General features: G+C 43.8%; 1 protein-coding gene across 2 annotated transcripts in view; it reads right to left on the reverse strand.

Annotated features, from left to right (window-relative positions):
• Window positions 1-856: 856 nt before the first annotated feature.
• The window catches only part of LOC140604755 (low-density lipoprotein receptor-related protein 2-like), a 43,580-nt gene continuing 23,904 nt past the window's right edge, over window positions 857-20,532 (reverse strand). The window contains exons 16-33 of one of the 2 annotated variants that reach the window (XM_072776228.1): window positions 19,150-19,344; window positions 18,495-18,710; window positions 16,688-16,926; window positions 15,464-15,593; window positions 15,053-15,243; window positions 14,094-14,280; window positions 13,309-13,527; window positions 12,475-12,658; window positions 11,346-11,547; window positions 11,095-11,259; window positions 10,717-10,917; window positions 9,179-9,728; window positions 8,637-8,765; window positions 7,409-7,519; window positions 5,568-5,804; window positions 3,210-3,687; window positions 1,720-1,828; window positions 857-1,020 (exon numbers count right to left, since the gene is read on the reverse strand). In XM_072776228.1, coding sequence (XP_072632329.1) covers window positions 991-1,020; window positions 1,720-1,828; window positions 3,210-3,687; window positions 5,568-5,804; window positions 7,409-7,519; window positions 8,637-8,765; window positions 9,179-9,728; window positions 10,717-10,917; window positions 11,095-11,259; window positions 11,346-11,547; window positions 12,475-12,658; window positions 13,309-13,527; window positions 14,094-14,280; window positions 15,053-15,243; window positions 15,464-15,593; window positions 16,688-16,926; window positions 18,495-18,710; window positions 19,150-19,344 — 3,773 coding nt within the window. In that variant the 3' untranslated portion in view covers window positions 857-990. Of the gene's footprint in view, window positions 1,829-3,209; window positions 3,688-5,567; window positions 5,805-7,408; window positions 7,520-8,636; window positions 8,766-9,178; window positions 9,729-10,716; window positions 10,918-11,094; window positions 11,260-11,345; window positions 11,548-12,474; window positions 12,659-13,308; window positions 13,528-14,093; window positions 14,281-15,052; window positions 15,244-15,463; window positions 15,594-16,687; window positions 16,927-18,494; window positions 18,711-19,149; window positions 19,345-20,532 lie in introns of both variants that reach the window. The other variant, XM_072776227.1, reaches the window with a different exon arrangement.

Raw genomic sequence — 20,532 nt, forward strand, 5'->3', positions numbered from 1 at the left:
AGCGTCTACCCACTTTACTTCAAGTCTTAAACCATATGTCTGCGTTTCTACATCTGTAAAGTAGATTGACCTATACGGTTGATCCTTGGGCAAACAGGGGTTGGGGCGCCCACCCACGGCAGTAGAAAATCCACATATAACTTGACTCCCTCCAAACTTAACAGCCTACTATTGCCCAGAAGCCTTACCTGTAACAGTCTGTTAACACGTATTTTGCATGCTATACGTATTATGTGCTGTATTCTGACCATAAAGTAAGCTAGAGGCAAGAAAATATTACCAAGAAAATCATGAGAGAATACATTCACAGTATTGTGTGTACTGCTTGAAAAAACCTGGATATAAGTGGATCCGTGCAGTTCAAACCTGTGTTGTTCGAGGGTCAACTGTACTTAGCTTTAGAATCAAATGAGAGCATAAGAAAAACACCATTTTTATAGATTTTCAACAAAAGTGACTACTTTTGCAGTACTATTGCAGTAGTTTTGACTACTTTGCAGTAAAATGTATCTGAGAGGGAGTGATAAAGAATACTGGAATACTTGTTACATGGCAGAAACGTGACCTTTACCTAAAAGGTAAAGATTTAAGAGCGATCTTTCCCTTTTGTAAGATGGAGAAGCCCATTCAGAGCAGAAGCCCGTTCAGAGCAATTAAATACACCTCAGAGTAAGTGACAAAGCCAAGATTCAAGTCCAGAACCTCAGACTAGCACTGGGCCAGGCACGCTGGGATCAGAAAGTTTCTGTAGCTAAACCAGAACCTGAATCACATGGAGCTTGTCCTGAAATCTGACCCCACCTGCAAATATTCAGTCTTCCAACACCTACTACCAAAACCAGATGACCTCAGCCAATTTCAAAAGCAGTTATTTTAATAAGTTACCATTTCAGCACACAGTTACAGTAAGTTACAGATGTTAAAACAGTACACAATGCAACGTATAAACAATTTTTATTGAGATGTTTCAGCTCTCTTTTTATCATAAGGTTAGTCGGTTTGTAAAGAAGTTAACAGTTCCTGTAGGAAAAGAGACTCGAAATCAGAGAATATACACTAACATAGTTGTTTTTTTTCTAAGATTTTATTTTTTAAGTAACCTCTACACCCAACGTGGGGCAAGAACTCACAACCCTGAGATCAAGAGTCGCATGCTCCAGTGACTGAGCCAGCCAGGTGCCCCTTGATATAGATATAGATATGTTTTAAAATATTTATTTGTTTATTTTTTTTATGTAAGCTCTATGTTCAGTGTGGGCCTTGAAGTTATTAGGCCCTGAGATCAGGAATCATATGCTTTACTGACTGAGCCAGGTACCCCTGAATACACACTACGTTAAAACAAAACACAGAGGTAGTTGAGTGAAGGGGAGATTAGGAGAGATCACAGGGGGGCATAATTTTAGGGGTAACTCCAACTAACTCTAATAACATCCCACCCCACCATGGAACTGAGCCCCTTGTGGAAGTTCACCAAAATCTGAATGTCTTGATTACCACTTCATGCACATTTCACTTTGGTTGGAACTAGAGACCGGAGACTAAAGATAAACAAGTCACTGAACATTAGTTTAAAACACATAATAGCATCATTCACCCAACACAAAAAGCTCTGTGAGTTAACACTGCCTACTGTCACCCAGCTCAGACTTTTCAGAAGGGGCATTCTTTGGCTGTATCTCACAATCTGTTCTCCTCAAAGACCCTTCCCAGGCATACCTGCTCATCATAGGCTTCGTTGACAAAAGTCTCACTATTCATTAGATTCTCCTCTTCTTGGCCATTTTCTTCACGGCGGGTCAAATTTCTCGATGCCGCTGCACGATTTCTAAGAATCAAAGAAACAAGAGTCAAAAGAGTTGTTCCTAGGGGCTGACGCTGGGATGGGTCTATACTTAGAAAGGGCCAACTCATATCCTATCAAAGGCCATTGCTATGGGAATTGTGTTCTGTCTTTTGGATGAATCAAATGACCTAGAATGGGTGATACCGGAGTCAATTATGATTTGTTACTAGGCATTCACTTAACCTCTGAAGTAGTACATCTTTTCAACTGGGGGACACTATTAATTGGTGTCAAGGAGAACGGAATCCAAGGACAAGTTAGTGGTGATTGGATGCCGGTGAGCTAAGGAAGTCCATCTTAACGTTAGTAAAGCTATTGACCAGTGCTCGTTGGCTTGGGCCAAGCTACACCATTTCTCCCGGGCTTTTCTTCAGTCTGTGAGTGCTGGCTTGATAGAGATTAACTTTTAAAACTTTCCTTCTCTATTTCTTGGTACATAGGCTGCCTACTGGCCCTCCCCCAGCACAGAGTGGACGGACCCTCCCCAGCATGCGTAACCTAGTGTCCTCAGTTACTGTCACTTCCTGTACTAAAGCCGATTTTGTCATCATCCCTACTCTAAGCCAACATTTTGCTATTTTTGTGTGTTTCTTAATATTCTCTTGCTCTTAGGCAAAACAATGTGCTTTCTTTAAATCTTCCCTGAGTGTATTTCACCTCCTGCTATGGGCTGAGTTATATCCCCTCCCAGTCAGTATGTTGAAATCCTAATTCCCAGTATCTCAGAGTGTAACCATCTTTGAAGACAGTCTTTAAAGAGGTATTTCTGTTCAAATGAGCTCGTCAATCTGGGCCCCAATCCAAAAGGACTGCTGTCCTTATAAGAAGAGACGAGGACATAGACATGGACAGAGGGAAGACCAGTGAAGACACAGGGAGGTAAGTCTGCATCTATAATTCAAGGAGACACCAATCCCACAGACACACTAATCTCAGTCTTGCAGCCTCCAGAACTAAAAAAATGAAATCTGTTGTTTAAGACACCCAGTCTGTGGTATTCGTTGTAGCAGCCCTGGCAAACTAACATGCCTCTGAGTTTCTCCTGCAGTTCTTGGCACAAACTTGGCCTCATTGGTAAAGAATCTCATCACTTCACCCCTGAGATTGTGCCACTGGTTGCTGCCAAGGCAGCTCTCACCTGCGCAAATGCCTCCTATCCCTTACAATATCGTGTGCCCCCAGGTCTCAAAGAGGTGACCTCTGTTGTCCCTCCAGGTCATCCAACAAGTAAGCAGGCTGCTTATTCACCTAGATCCTTCCCTGGAGGACAAGTTCCTAGGGTAGAGGGATAACTCCAACCCCACTAATCCTATAAGCCTTCTTTGGAATGAACTCTACCATGAGGACATTAAGAGCTGCTCACCTTTTTAATTTGTGTGCTCTTCTGAAATAGACAAATGCTCCCAGAGCTACTAGAACAACTGATAAGACAACGGTTAAGCTGAGGGCTATGTAGCCAGGTGCAGGTCCACGTGCTGGCTCTTCACAGACCTCTCCACTGTATCCCATCAGGCAGCGGCACCTTCTTAGCCCTCCTACCATGGTACAGATTCCCCTCCCATTACAGAAATCCGTGCTACAGGGCAGATGTTTTGCCTTCTGTGGGTCCTTGGGCTGAACAAGCTCGCCTTTTTCCTTGGTTTCGGAGATCTTGCTTTCTCTAGCAGAAATTGGAGGGATTAGTGTTTTCCCAACAGGATAATTCACCCCTTCTAGACTCGGATATCTGGCCTTGGTGGACTTGGTAGCTCGGAGAGGTAGAGAGGCTTCTGGATTCAACCTTTTTCCAGCCTCTGCATTTTTAGGTGTTGGTGTTGAATGGGTTTTATCTGGATAGATACCTACAAAAACAGATATGGGTATATCCCCGTATTTGTCAGTTAAACGATTTCAGAAGAACAAGAATTCTAGAAGACTCATCTTCTAGATGAGTTTGAATTTATGAAATCATCAAATCATTACCATTACCTCTTGGCTGACCAAAAAACTATTAAAAACATATAAAAAGCTGCATATTCTAAAGCACTTAAAATGTTTGGTTTCAGGACAGTCTATCATACCAATCTATAATCTATTTTTAAATGATGGTATGCCCAGGTTTAGCCATGGCACATTCTCTCAGTTACAAAAATATTTTTTTCTATTAACAACAGTATGGTAGATCTAAATGGTAAATATCCAGAAAGATTTTTAAGATGTAAGTTTATGTGTAAATATGAATTTGTGTGTGTGTGTGTGTCCAAGTAAAGTGTTGGTTTAGCAAGATCTACAAGCTGTAAATCTTGGACCAGATTTGGTAGCAGTAGTGGGCAGGAGGGTGCTTCTAACCAACAACCTGTAAGTTCAGTTTGCCTGTAAGACATTTCACCCTATCCCCCATCGTTGTTGGCACAAGCATCATTCTGTATATAAATACTAAAGACCAAACTAAGGGGAGGAAAGGTAGCCATGTTAGCAATAAAACCACCTACTGCCTCTGCCTCAGGTTGGTGTTACAGGAGTGTTTCCACTCCTGGGCAGTTTAAGGTCCCTGACAAGTGGGTATTTCCAGAGGAAGCCAGACTAGCTTTTCATACCCAGTACCACCCCCTCCAAAAAAGTTTCATGTACAAGCCAGGGAGAAATACTTATTGAGAAGTAGAGCCAACTCTTGGTCATCAGGATGGGAGAACCAGTGACGGTCGGTTAGGCTTCTGGTTTAATTCTAACACGAGATGGTGAAGGTGACACATTTCTTGCTCACTGACCTGCCTCCTACAGTCACCGTAACATGAGGTTTTTGAGAAAACATCCTCATCCATGAGAACATAGAATCAACCATGGGGAATCAAAATCTATTAACTTTCCTATTTAAGATGAAGTCATTCGGGGTAACAAGTGGCATTCCAACTCATCAGCTTTGAGGATGATAAGGATTTAAATTCAGAAATTGATAAGAACTCTTCACTGTTAAGATGCCTTTCCCACTTTGTTTTCTTAATAGTTACAAGCTTCAGTGCTGAGCTCACCATTTCTTCAGCTCTACAGCTTCCACGACTTGGATACCACTAGAGCCAAAGCTGTAGGATGTGAAGATGGTGACTGATATCCCCATTGCTCAGCTGACTCACCATGAAAACAGCTTTCCATGAAGGCAGGATTTGGCAGCAGCATCTCTGTAACCACTAGCTCCCAGCTAGCATTTAAGAAGTAACCTGACAGTGGTATACTCTAACATGGCAGCTTTATTCACATGCTCTTGGATTTCTCAACTCTTTGAGGGAGAAAGTACTATTTCCACATTTAAAAAGGGGAACCAAACCAACACAGGTTAAATCATTTACCCAACCTCTTCCTCCTGGCTCTGCTCACTGTGTGGTCAGTTTAAATGGACAGAATCAAATCTAGGTTAAATGAGTGCTCTTCCAGAAAACACAAACTCTTGAGCCCTTTGGAGCTATCGTATGGCCTATTCTAAAACTGAATCAGAGGACACGTTAGCTTTCCAGAAGATGTGCACATAATCTATACCCAATTGCCCATAGTTAGAAGTTTTATACTGTTCAGTTTAAAAGTGCCAGCAATAACAAAGCAATGATTTGGAGGATAAAAGCATGAGGAATACTATAGAATTAGATATTAAGAATCAGATTGAGATATTAATTAAGAACTATTTTATTAAATAGTCAAAGTATGTCATGTACAGTGATGAACAGTAGGGTCTTAGATAGGAGTTACTCACAGCTCATCTCATCAGATCCATCCGGACAGTCAGCATGACCATCACAAACTTGCTCCATGGAAATGCACTTCTGACCATCCTTACAGGACTGGGACAGCTCAGAGCACAGGACAGCTTCAACACATTTGCTTATGTTAGCCAAGGAGTACCCACTGGGGCATTTACAAGTCAGTCCTTCAGGGTTTGGTAAACACATATGGCTGCAGCCACCATTGTCTTTTGAGCAACTGTTACTACCTGTGGATTCCCCCCACCAAAAACAAAAACAAAAACAAAACCACACACATTGATTTAGATGGTTTCAGAAGGATCTTCTGCAGACATTCTACAAACAGAGAGTTATGGGACCTAGATTTTTTTTTTTTTTTCCCAGCGTGGATGGTTTTTCAGTTTAACTCCCTTTAGTCAACCAGGTACCAAATGATTAGTGATTTTTCTTCATGGGTAAGGATGGCTTTGGAAGGCTAGGCATTCAGACAAGGGACCAGCTTCATAAAAATTGAGCTGAACTCTGGTTCATCCAAGACTCCATTGGGAGTTCTCCTTTCCCCGTGGTGTAAGCCAAGCACCCAGCATCAAAACTAGAAGAGCCTCAGAAATAAAGCTCTCTTTTGATGAAAATATGAAGGCTATGGTATCTATTATCCCTATGAACTGAGTAGAAGGTCATCCACTGATAGCTAACCATGGTTCTGTAAGGCTTCGATCTCAAGCTTTACCTTTTAGTAAGGTTTTATTTTAAGATATTCCAGGAATTGTGGAATAGCTATCTATATACCATAGATAAACCTTCCCCCCCCCAAAAAAAAAAAAACCTTCCCAGGAGACCCTCCTTCTGCTTCTCAGAACCAAGCCACAGATTATCATCACATGGGTGATCACTAATCACACTGAAGAATTCTAAAAAGGTTCTCTCATGGGATGCCTGGGTGGCTCAGTGGTCGAGCATCTGCTTTTGGCTCAGGGCGTAATCCCAGAATCCCAGGATCGAGTCCCACATCAGGCTTCCTGCTTGGAGCCTGCTTCTTCCTCTGTCTATGTCTCTGCCTCTCTCTCTCTGTGTGTGTGTGTGTGTGTGTGTGTGTGTCTTTCATGAATAAATAAAATCTTAAAAATAAATAAAATAAAATAAAAATATTCTCTCCACAAAGCCAAGACTTCAGAAGTTTAAGCACAACTAACACTTGTTTATAAAGTTCAGCTTTCCAAAATAAAGCAATGGAGTAGCATTCACATAAGACCAATATATTCAACATAAATAGTGCTAAGACCAAGATGCTCAACATGCATGGTAGTGGTAGATATGCTTAATTATTTGAACTCACATTGTTGGTGTTCATGTCAACTAGGAAAAGACTTTCTCTCTTTCTACTTTAACCAAATCCATCATCACTCTACTCAAATACTGGAGCAAAACACATGGGCACTCCCAAGTTGGTATTTCAAGGATTAGTTAACAACACAAGTAGATGTAAGTGATGATAAGTAGAATAAAGGCTAGTTCCACCATGGAGCTAAAAGATGATTTCGATTATACCACAGTTATAATTGTGTCTACAAAAGAAATTAAAATAGGGTCCAAGTATACCAAAACCCCATCCAATATATTTACCACTCTTTTGTCTCCTAGAAAAGTAATAGGACTAGTTATATACCAGAACTATGATATATATAATTGCATAAAGACAAGAGAGTTATGCAGATCTATAAGAATTTGCCAGAGAAATATTTTATCAGGAAAAACAAAGCAATTTCAAGGGGATATTGCAGGATAGGGAATCCCTTTCATGGGGAAATTCAGCAGGCTTCAGTGTTGCCATAATCATTGAAAAGTAGCTTACCCTGTTGACTAAGTCTACTATAAACTTTTAAATCCACAATCTTCTGGTCTATTTGGAACCACTGGTTTTCTGAAAGTTCTGCCCTGCTGTACCAAACCTTAATGGTTTGGGCTGAAACAAAAACCAGTAAATGATCATTAAGACAAGCAAAATTTAAATTTTTAAGAAAAGCAAATTTTAAGATTACTTCCTGTGCAAAGAAAATTGCTCAGTATGAAAACTGTCACCCATCTGCATAAATTCCAGTTGAATATTAGGAGCTTTACAGAAGAGACATGTTTTTTTCTAAGTCTTTTTTTTTTTTTTTTTTTCTGAGAAGAAATTTCAAGACAAATAAAAGTAGTTCTATGCCTTCCTCCAAAATAAAGTCAGGTGTAAATTATGTTGAGCACATTCATATATGTCCAAATATACAAGGATAGATAATTAGGATATGAGACACTTAGATATAATCCATGCAAATGATGGGTAGTGATTTTAAGCATTGTTCTATAATATATCTGAAAATGGCTTTTTGCAGTAAGTGTTACCAGGGGATCTTAAAACAGATAGCAAAGGTCTTACCACATACCAAATAAATTAGCATCTCTGTTGGTAGGATCTGACAACCTGTTTTTGCAATTGTGATGTGGCCAGCCCAACTGGTCAATGGACCAACATTTGAAAATATTAAAGAGACAGATTTTAAATGGCATTTTCCAGTTTTACCAATTCTAGACTCTAGCCAGAAACAGCATACTGGAATACTGTAGCTTAGGAAAATCTCTTTAAAACTAGAAATACCCTGTAAGTACAGAATATTCTGTAATTCACCTGGTACTTTCATGTGTATGGAGCCAAGTGAGACAGGTACTGCCCTCATTTTATAGGTAAGGTGTTATAGCTACTAACCGACAGAGCAATTATACTACTTGGTTCCAATTCCTGGCCCAATTCTCTCTGGACTATATCACACTGTCTTCTAAAGCAAAGAACCTCAGATGAAAGCCAGAAATCTCAGGCAGAACAGGACTAAGCATATTTATATATAAAGAATAACCAAATAAGTAAAAGCTTCCCCAAGTCATAGATTTCCTGTTACACATACATGCTAGATTAGGGAAGTTGTTTAATTATTCTTCCAGAAGAAAGACTCTGCCAAAGATCAGTGGTAGGCATTAGTAGATTTACTTTAGAGACACACAAGTAAATTCAGATCACAAAGACAATCATGTTGAATAAGACCTACCATCATCATCCATTGTCGTCCAGAACATCACGCCTTGGCCAAATGTAAAGAGGTTAAGGCCCTCAATTCCTCTGCGGTCTACTCTGTATCTAGAGCCATCTTGTTGAATGCTCTCTATGAGTCCTCTCCCTAGAAAGAGAGGCTAAGTTAATTTCACTTGGCCTAAACAGCTCTACTCCATCCTGTAGTTCTTTGTGTCTTGTCTGCCAACCCCCTCCAGTAGGACATTGTGTAGCACACATTTTCTGAAGGACTGTTCTTCATTCACTCTAACAGTGATACACCAAGATTTGTTCATGCCCGTTTGTTAAGTTCTCGATTTTATTCCTTCACAAAGGACAACAGATGACTCTGCGGGCTATTCCATTCTACTCAGAATGATGAATCATTGTGTTTGTTTGGCAGGTGGTGCAGAATATGTAAACTCAGAACTAAAAGCTATTTGAAGTCATGGCTAAAGACCAGAAAGCAGAACATCAGTATTTCACTGGGGGCCAAAGTCCTTCAGACTCACGTTTATGGTATAGGTTATAATTGCTTACCAGTATCAGCCCAGTAAACTCGGGTTCCCGAATCTGAAAAAGTCAGGCCCTCAGGGACCTGGGATCTCTGCCACAGCATCTTCCTTCTGCTGCCGTCCATGGAGGCACATTCAATGCTGGACCCACGCCTACTATCATCCTGGGAACCCAGGTCCACAAAGCACATGACTGCAGAGGGTGGATGGAGTACAACTGAAGTGGGGTGGTAGAGATTTTCACTGAACAGGACAGTGGGATATTGGCCTTTCGAGGAAGCAACATTGATGTGAGGATTCTCACTGTCAATCCAATATATGTTTCCACTCAACCAGTCCACAGCGAGGTCAATCACTGTTCCCTCCACAGATAAGATTTTCCTCCAAGAGAGACTTCCAGATTCTTTGAGCCTCAGGAGCCTGATATCACGATTACCCAACTCTGAAAGGTAGAGAGCCTTTTCCTGGACTATGTAGTCCAGGGATGCAAGCTGGTTCACATTGGTAAAAGGAAGTATCCTATGTTCTGGTAAAGTTGGTTGTCCTAGTAAAGCTTCTAGATTTTTCAGATAAATCTATGGGAAAAAAATTAGGTGGATGGCACCAGCTGAATCTAGTGTCATTCCACATCTTGATTTTGTATTAACGTTAAAATACTTAGAATATATGAAAATCTGAATTTATCATCTAAAAATAGCAGTTATTTCTCTCCCTTTCTGGAGCTTTACTTAAAAGTCCTTGAAGCCACATGTCTTCAAGATGGACTCCTTTGTTAAACGCCCCCCCCCCCTTTATTTTGTAAATGTCTGAGCTATAATTGACATATAACATTTGTGTAAGTTTCAGGCATACATGTGTTGATTTGATACATTTATTCATGAAACGCCCTCCCCTTTCAATGGGACTCTACTATGAACATCTTACTGAACCTGAAGCCAATCCTCCACCCCAACATTTGTCATTTTAAAGTGCCCAAGGTGACAAACCCCTTATATGGTAGAAGTTAGAAGTGACTTATTTGTTAGTTTCTCCTATGACTTAAGAAAAATTCCCTCATAAAAGGTACACCCGCTGCCCAGGTTAGAACCTTGCCGAGTTGCTTGTATTCAGAATTACTCTATATCATCAGTGAGATGCTTGGACAACTACCCCAGGTGAGCCATACTCTCAGACCCCTAACCTATGCTCTGACATACTAGTTCTCAAGGAGTGGTTTTCAATTCATAGTCACTTTATTTTGGTCATGCTAGCTCCCAGCACACATGAATACTAAAATTTAAGTTGTATTTGAAGGCTATTCTAAAGTGGGAGGGGAAGGGAAAGGGGCAGGGGACATCTGGCTGGCTTGGTCAGTAGAGCATGCAACTCTTGATCTTGGGGTCATGAGTTTCAGCCCCATGTTGGGTGTAGAGATTACTTAAAACATAATTTTTTTTTAAAAAAGATTATTCCAAAGGCCAGGGCCCCTACTATGTATAGCTGTGCCTGGAGTGTTGGAATTATTCAGTCTGAAATAGACCACAGCCCAGGCACAGACATGTGGGTAAGGCTGTGGAGCAGTACCTGCATGACACCTGTGGGCAACGCGAGGAACAGAAACGCAGACTCCTCGAGCGGAACACAGGTGATGCCATCATCTGCAAGCAGGAGTCCCACTGGGCAGTGACAGCTTCCCTTGGATCGTGGGCTCAGAAGGCACAAGTGAGAACAGCCAGTGTCCAGACAAGGATTAGGAGACTTGGGCTGGAGCACTTCGTGCATTATCTGGAAGAGAGGTGCTGGATGTTACTATGCACTATTGAATCCTTATGAATAGCAAATGAATACGTCTTGCTTTTTAATCACAATAGAAAGATGTCACTAGAGTTTGTACTTGGGAAGCTGGTACACGTAGCCTTTTCGGGAGAATTAGGGGGATATTTTGAAGAGTACACCATAGACCTTGAGTCCATAAGGCTGTTGGGAACGCTTGATGAGGACAGCCCTGTTCTTGCCTGTCGTCTTCTTCATGCGCTGTACTGCTCTCATCTTCATATCGGACCAGAAGACTTCATCTTCAAACACAGCGACCGAAAAGGGGTTCTTGATCTGTGTTAGCTGCAATATCTAAAATGGGGATGATGAGGTTTCTGGAATGAATTTTATACAAGGCAGAAGACATTACATACAGCCTAAGACTAAAGAATACTTACATGGACACCAGTACCATCTAGATTAGCAGAGCCAATACAGTGAAATTTGTAATCAGACCAGAATATCCTCTGACTCAACTGGTCAAGAGTTACGCTGGTTGGCTGGCCAAGACTTTGACTGATGAGTATTTTTCTGCCACTACCATCCATCCCAGCTTGTGCTATTTGAGGTTCTCCTCCAATTTCAGACCAGTACATTAGCCTGTGTGGATAAAACTCAGCTTTGAAGTTATTACTTTGCAGAAAATATCCATTCATTCCTTAAAACACTAATCTAGACCCATTATTTTTTCCCTCATGCTTGGTCTATTCCTTAAGTGAAATTGTGAAGTAAAAGAAAGTTACCCTTGAAATTTTATGGTGCTTGTTTAGCCATCACTTGGGGATAAAATATCACGACAGTTATACAAGCAGCCACGGAATACATTAGTTCCTGGACCTGGAAAATAACCAGAGAACCTGCCAATCTCTCCTGGGCTAGAAAGCAGGCTAATTCTATGGGAAGATGTGTGACTTGATCTTAATCTTGGTCACAATCAAAGCCATTAGATGCCTCAGAACTGTTGCTAATTTCCTGAGGACTATGTATGTCATAGATTCCTGGATAGAGATATTGAAAAGGTAAGAAAAGTAGAATAGAGGGTACCCAATCTGGGTGACCTCTGGGTCCTAAGTTTTACCCTATCTTGTTCTTACATTTGATACACAAATGGCCATCCCAATAAGGGCTTGCCTCTGACAGCTAGGCATCATTGTCTCTAAGTTCCTGGCCTTTTCAGAGAAATGACTTTGGATGGAAGAACCTAGATTCAACACCAACACAATTATTTCCTCCACTACTACCAAGCACATTAGTGTAAATTAAGCACTATCGGGGTGCCTGGGTAGCTTAGTCAGTTAAGCATCTTGATTTCAGCTCAGGTCATGATCCCCAGGTCCTGAGATCGAGCCCTGCATTGGGCTTATCAGAAGCTTTTAAGATTACTATACATATGGCTGACCCACATCACCATAAGATCTAAAGTCAAATCAGGTAAGCTTTTTACTCATTCTATGTTGAGTGAACACAAAACTAAAGAGCAATAACAAACTTAAAGGGCTTGGCTGGCATTCTGACCACTGGACTCACCCATTTAGGGGATCTAAAGCCAAAGACTGTGGTTGTGTCAAGTCCTCATCCAGGACAATTGTATGTTCAGATTTCCCTCTCCAAACAGCAGTCAGCTGAATTGCCAAAATCTGGCCAGCTGTCCCATCCACCCAGTAGAGATTCCTCCCAATCCAGTCGACCACTATACAGTCTGACTTTATCCCTGAAGAGAGAGAGGAAACCATTCAACATGGGAGTCTAGGTTAAATAATGGCTTTTACTAGGTTTTAGGCTCATAGGCATCAGACTTGAATTCCATATTAGTTCATTTTACAACTGGTAGATGCATCTCCATCAAAGCAGACTTTATATTTCTCCAAGGTTCTACTTGTAGAGGAAGATGGCCATTAGAAATAATGGCCAGTGGCTGACAGTTTGGCCAACTCACGTGGTCTACTGAGGTGTCAATGCAGCTTTTCATTTCTAGCCAACTAGCAGGCCTTTGTCCCTTTTAGTTAAGAAGATTTAATGAGGGAGGCCTGGATGGCTCAGTGGTTGAGCGTCTGCCTTTGGTTCAGGTCGTGATCCTGGGGTCCTGGGATCAAGTCCTGCATCAGGCTCCCTGCAAGGAGTCTGTTTCCCCCTCTGCCTATGTCTCTGCCTCTTTCTGTGTCTTTCATGAATAAATATATATTAAAAAAAGAAAGAAAGAAAAGAAACTCACATTTCTCTATTAGTGGAAGGCCAGTTAAAACAAAAATTAATTTTAAAAAGGGAAGATTTAATTAAATCAATGTTTAGGATGTTAATGGCCATTTTTCATGCTATGTGTAATTCATAAGGGCAGGATGAAGCCTGCACAAGGGAACATACCTTTTACCACGGTCCCTGTCCTCCTTGTGTCCATACTTATCCATTTAATACTTTCTGCACTAAGATCTGTCCAGAAGACTTTCTGTCCCACTAAGTCGTAGTCAATAGAGAAAATCATCACATTCTTGTCTACAGTTGCCAGAACATCCTCCTTCAAGCTCCTCAAGCCATAGAGGAGTAGGTTGGACTGAACTGCCACGAGCAGGATTGGTTCAATACCTGGCAAATAATAACCTCTTTCAGCATGGCCTTACGAAATGTGAAGGCTGCTGAACTTCACTCTGGCTAAGGATTTAGAGAACAAAGGTGTCTCTGCATTCTCACTGCCAGGGCTGGGACACCAGCTGGCTGGTATCTGAGTAGTTCTCTCCTTGATGTGATGCTTGAGCTAATACCCATAGTTTAAAGATGTTTAGAATAAACACATGATTAGCATAAATTGAAAAAAAATTCTAAGTATTTGGCATAAGTAGGCAGGAAAGAAGTGCTTGTCAAGACTATTGACACTTATCCTAATTTAGGTAAGGACCAGAGTTGTGCTTCTGTTGTAATGATGGCTTATCTGCATAATCCTTCAGATTTAAATTCAATCTGAACTGCTGCACATAAAAAGGGGATTTGGAGAATGTGCTAGGCTTGCTCCGCAGATGCAGACAGCAGACTGGAAGCAGGCAGGAGCATTTAAGACTTGAGAAAGAAGGTTTGCATTTGTATTCCTGGGAGATTTAGGACCTCAAAGTTCCTGACCCAGGGTTTAGGAGAAAGACATCCTGGCACCAGCCTACCTGTTGCTTTACAGGTGTGACCATCAGGCTCCAGCGAGTAGCCAGGTTGACAGGTGCAGCTGTAGGAGCCCTGGGTATTGACACAGGTCTGACTGCAAGGTTGTCCTCCCGACTTCTGGCACTCATCCACATCCTTGCACACTTGGCCACTGCTCTCCAGCTCAAAGCCTTGCTCACAAGCACAGACCTGAATGGGTTTCAAAAGCATTAAGACTTCCTGAAGACACGGATGCCTAACCTTGATGAAAAGGCCTCGCCTTGCTATTAAAAGCACACAGTGATGCACTCGACTTTAGCAGCTCAAAACAAAAAAGATTCTTAGAACCAATTTCATTTTAAATACAGTCACTCTCTTGGTCTTTTTAATGCTGATGCACCTCACACCCTTGTCACCACCAACAAAGGGGTGCAATGGGTCCCCTGTGTTAACAGAGGGGTCCGCGTTCAGCCTAGGACACCTAGAATCCCCGCAGAATCAAGAAGAGGCATGGAGACTTAACTGAACCAACTATCCGCCCATAGAGAGGTTATTGTGCTCGGACGTCAGAACACCATTTTCTTCTACTTGCCCACCAGAGTCAAGTTCATGATGTTCAGCCAACTAATAATGCTAGGCCAGAACACGGGCAGTCCTGAGTTTAAGGGCAGGCCACATTCCAGATACATACACGGAAGAGACGTTCATCAAAATGTCTGGCTTAGTCCCAAGTCCCAAGTGACCCCCCGAGCTCAGGGGTAGCAGAGTTTCTGGAGTCTCGGTGGTAAAGTTCCAGGAGACACGACACAAGGAAGGAACCTGACAGGACTCAGGGGGAGCCAGGAAGGGCCCAGGGGATATCAGAGGGTGGGTCAGGACGGCTCAGCCAGGTAAGACTGTGGGGACAGCCTGCCTGGGGACAGAGACCCTCTCGCTATACCAAGTGCATAGCTGCCGGAGAAGAGTAGCTGAACGAACTCACGGGCCCACGTGGGGACAGGTAGCAGGTGTGGGAACACGGCGCTTGGCTGCATGCTGACAACAATGACGAGCACTTTCCACCTTCATCCGAGCCGTCGGCACAGTCCTCCTTCCCGTCGCACACCAGGCGGAGGTCAAGGCAGCCATGGGAGCGGCACTGGAACTCAGAACTCTGGCACTTCTTGGGGGGACCTAGAGAGGATGACTTTCTACTTTTATAGTCTGCTCCCCCACCCAGCCCCGGCATCCCTCCCCCGCAGCAAGGATGGACAATCAAGACACCTCCATCCTGCTAAGGGAGGTGTCAGGGCCTGCAGGCCTGCACCCAAGCCGGCTCCTCATGCCCAGAGGAAGCAAGCAGCGGGGGCCCCCTGAAACCCCCCGCCCCCCGCAGTGGAGGCCCCGCACTCACACCCAGCCTCGTCACTGCTGTCCCCACAGTCTCTCTGGCCATCACAGCGCCACACATCAGGCACGCACGGGTCTCCGCCGGCACAGGGCCACTGCCTGGAGCCACAGCGAAGCTCCTCGGGGCCACAGTCCTGAGGAGACAGTGATGCGGTCAGTGACACCTGCACTCGGAGCCCAGGAAGGAGTTCTCGGAGGGAGAACGAGCCTGGCTTACACGACAACGCTTGAGTTCCTTTGGCAGGGAGGGCAGACAAAGCCCCAAAACTCAGAAAAATGTTTGCAGTAGCCAGAGTGTAGGTGAGGAGTTCTAGGTAAATCAAATCTGGAAGTGAAGTGGAAAGAAAAGATCTTATTTTGCCAATTGGGAAGTCTTCACTCAAGAAAAACATAGATGCAAGAATGTGCTCTAGAAACTTTTCTTAAGAATTCTTTTGCCATTTCAAAACTACCCCAGCATACTAAACGTGATAGCAAACTTTGCACCTCACCTGACTTGGACACTCGGGCTCTGGGGCAGGACCTACTAGAGGAGGGGAGGGGACATCTGTGCCCCTGCCATAGTCCTGAACCTTTAGATGCATTCCTGACCCCTCAGGCACCACGAGGCCCATGTTCTACCCATTTGACAGATGAGGAAGTGGAACATGAGGGAGCAAGTACTTCTGCAAAGTCAAATGCAAGAAGGATTCAAGCCAGGCTGCATCTCCTACAATGTGGCAGTATCTGTGTGCTTCGTGGTGACAGGTGAGCAGAGCTTCGGAGCAGAGCTCTGGATGGGACATTCAAGCCACAGATATGGGGTGCCTGGGTGGCTCGGTCAGTTAAACATCTGCCTTTGGCTCAGGTCATTGAGCCCCACGTCAGCCCCACGTCAGGATCCCTGCTCAGTGGGGAGTCTGCTTCTCCCTCTGCCTCTGCCCCTCCCCCTGCTTGTGTGCTCGCTCGCTCTCAAATAAATACATAAGAAAATTTAAAAATAAGCCACAGCCATTAAGACCTAATACGTGCAAACCTAATACGTGCAAACCTACAATAAAAACCTCTTAAACGTTGGTCTTTCAGCAAGAGATCATCTCACTTTGGACACTTTAATGTAGTTAAGGGTGGCTTTCTGGGCAGTAGTGATGAGAGCCTTCTCTGCTCTTGTGTTTTCTCACATTTTCTACCAGGAAGCACACATTCCAGTTGTGAGGAGAAATCTGTTTTCTGAAGAAGGGTGCACTACCTTCTCGTCAGTCCCATCTTTGCAGTCTAAGTCACGGTCACAGAGCCACGCCGCTGGCACACACTCTCCACTCCTCCGGCACTTCACCTCCCCCGACGGGCACTGCACAGGCCAGGCAACAGGACAGCCCTCTTCGTCCGAGTGGTCTAGGCAGTCTCGGTTCCCATCGCAGCGCAGAGAGTTAGATACACACTGGCCGCTCTTGCATCGGAATTCAGGTGCACTGCATTTTGCATGAACTGGAAAATAAAGCTTTAAGTAAGAACTCAGCCAGATGTGGAAGTGATCTGAAGGCACCTAAAGGGGTCTGAAGACTCCCTGGTCTTCTGCTGTCCCCTGGGAAACGAAACCCCAGCCCTCAAAGGTGGTTTCAGTAGTGTTAGGCCAGAAAAGGCCTACTAAGATAGCCCAGAAAAATCCTGTCTTGGAGAATGAGGGCTGGGGGACAGGCATGGGAGACACATGGAAGGACACTGGATAGGCTAGGGAGCAGGACTCTTCTCCAGGACCTTAATGTCATCCATGAAAAGAGAAAGTCTCTCATGATATCCAACATGTCCTATGTGTTATGTTCTTGGGCTCAGTTCCTACAGATGGAAGTTGCTTGATTTGTCTCAAGAGAAAAGGCTCAGATCCTACCATAAATACTTACTGAAAAGTAAATTATACCTTGGGTTCCTCCCTCCCTGCCTCTCCTCCTGATATTCTCATAAGCCTGACTGCAATGATGTCATCTGGCTCCACAGTCCCCTCCGCATTCAAATCTATCATGGAACCTCACCCAGACTCTTCTTTTTCCCACTTCAATTCTTCAAATGCTCTCCTCTACCCTGTTCCCACAGTGCGACAAAGGTCCTTGAAACAGGTCATTGGGAAGACCACAGAAAGACTGAGTATCCCATGGGAAAGAGGGCAAAGCAATGACACTCACAGATGAGGATGGCCCCCCACATGAGAAGACCTAGGATCAAAATTAAAATCTTCAATGTGGTAGATTTGAGCTCAAGAAACATTTTGTGAAGAGACTGGTTTTCCACTAATGGGAATCTTGTCACAGAGAGGGAAGTGCTACCCCATGATCTCCAGCATCCCTTCAACTCAGACCCTTCCCTCCTAGTCTGTTAACTTCATGCTAAGTACAGTCCATCTGCATTATTTGCAGATTCATTATTTGCACATTCACCTACTTGCCAAAATTCGTAACCCACACCTCCCCAACAATCCCAAGCTCCCACGCTTTCGTGGTCATTTGAAGACACGCATACACAAAACAGCAAAACATATGCGTTGCCTAGCACACGCTTCCAATTGAGATGGAACAAGGCGACACTGCCTTCTCATTTCAGTCCTCACACTGTAAACAAGTGTCCTTTCTGCAATCTATTTAGAGCTCTACTTCCCACATTTTTGTACTTTTGGGGGATTCTGATTCTGCTGTTCAAATGGGCCCCCAAGTGTAGTGGAGAAATTCTGTCTGGTGTTCCTAGTACAAGAAGTCTACGAGCTGCCTTATGGAGCAGATACACGTGTTACATAAGCTTTGTTCGGGCGTGAGTTGTGATGCCGTTGGCCGTGTCTTCAATGTTCATGAGCCAACTTACGTATATCAAGTGGCCTTTAATCAGCCATACACCTAAAACAAGGTTATGTGTTGATTAGCTGACAAATATATTACCATGAGAGATTCTCAGAAACCTCACCCTGTATCTTTTTTTTTCTATGAGCAATGATGTGGAAAATGTTAATTCAGCGTTGGTCGCAACATCGTAGAACACAACCTACCACAAATAAGTTGCCTGGCACTTACTGCATCCTTGTTCATCTTTCTTGTCCAAACAGTCTGCGTTGCCATCACATAGCCAGATCCTGGGGATACAGCGGGTCTTGTTGTCACAACGTAAAGAACAATCGTCACTGGGCTTCCAGCAGCCCAGCTCGTCAGACCCATCCGAGCACTGCTGAGCCCCATCGCAGTGGTATTTCTCCTCAATGCACTGGTTTCCGTTCAGACACTGGAAGACCCCTAAAACAGAAAGGGCCAAAGGCTCTCGCCATATTCTCCATCATCCTGAAGGTTTAAAATTTGATTCACTCACCCTCATCCTGGAGTTTAAGGAGTAAGTAGATTGCATCCTATTTGTTCAAGTTCTTTAGCTTGAAGCTTTTTAGTAAGGCGCTCAGGCCAACTAAGTTAGCAGGCTGAACGGGGTTAAGTGATAGGGGCTCATAACACTTAAGCAAATTTGAGGGGGCAAGGAAGCAATAGTTAACAATTGCACCTGGTAAAACATTTGACTTCAGTGTGATGAACTAGATCTGTATTCTGACAGAGTAGGAGCTTTACCTACGACGATTTATAGGGAAAGCAAGGGATCGTAATAAACATGGGTACTTCACACCACGTGCCCAAAGCTGACTCCATATACCTGGCATAGAGGACTGAACAGGTGACGGTGACAGACCTGGCCTGGCGCAGAACTGGGAGCAGTTCCCTTCATCCGAGCCGTCCCGACAGTCTCGCTTGCCATCGCAGACGTACTCCTGAGGCACGCATCGCTCCCCGCTCCGACAGGGGACAGAGGATGGGGTGCAAAGCAGACGGCGTGTTAGAGGAAGAGTGGGGGTGCCGTCTGCGGCTGCCTCTTCAGACTTGGGATCTACAATAAACAGTGGCTTCAGCAAGGCAGGCCCTCGGGTCTCGGTGTCAGAGGGGTGCTTCTACGGCCCCCCTTCTCCAGAAACCATGTCAGGGCTGGGCAGCTGCATTGGTCTACCTCGTGGGAAGGAAAAGTGAAGTGGCCTCAAAGCCTAGATCCTGAGACGAGATGTGGCACCCATCGCATGATGGGCCCATCATCTCTTGGCTTCAAACTGGGCAAATCGTTTTCTCCTCCCAGTCCTGATGACTTTTCTCACTGCCTGATGCTGTCTGCTAGGAACGAAAAGTAAAGTTTCTGCACATGACGCGGACACCCACCTGTTGCGAGGTCTCAGATACTAAAAGTTACCAGCTAGTACCCTGCAGCAACTGGCACGGTGACCTCACAGATCAGTTAGTGGAATTATCCAAGTTGGATTATTTATTTATTTATTTATTTACTTACTTACTTACTTACTTATTTTTATTAGAGTTCAATTTGCCAAAATATAGCATAACACTCAATTCTCATCCCGCCAAGTGCCCCCTTCAGTGCCCGTCACCCAGTCACCCCATACCCCCTCCCATTTCCCCTTCCACTGCCCCTTGTTTGTTTCCCAGAGTCAGGAGTCTCTCATGTTCTGTCTCCCTCACTGATATTTTCACTCATTATCTCTCCTTTCCCCTTTATTCCCTTTCACTATTTTTTATATTCCCCAAATGAATGAGACCATATAATGGTCTGTCCTTCTCCGACTGACTTACTTCACTCAGCATAATACCCTCCAGTTCCATCCACCACGAAGCAAATGGTGGGTATTTGTCGTTTCTAATGGCTGAGGAATATTCCATTGTATGCATAGACCACAGCTTCTTTATCCATTCATCTGTCGATGCCAAGTTGGATTTTTTACTAAAAAGTTGACCTTTTCTTAGCACACCTCTACCCCCAAAGAAATAGGTTCCCATGCTTAATGTTTCTTAGCCCTGAAGATCAGGTGAAACCAGGCACCAATGAATCAAAAGGTAAGGTGGCTCAGAAAGAAGAGGGCGAGGGAGGATTCTAGAGTGGGCCCGTAGGAGAGAGGAGTCTGTTCCCTCTCTGCCTCTACTCTTCCTTTGGACTTCTGAATGCTTTTGCTGACAAAGCGCCCCCCCCCCCCCGCCCCCGCCAGAATCCTGTGAGATAGGATTTCTTCTTTTTCTG

Source organism: Canis lupus, chromosome 15 (genome assembly GCF_048164855.1).
Source record: "Canis lupus baileyi chromosome 15, mCanLup2.hap1, whole genome shotgun sequence".
Taxonomy (NCBI): domain Eukaryota; kingdom Metazoa; phylum Chordata; class Mammalia; order Carnivora; family Canidae; genus Canis; species Canis lupus.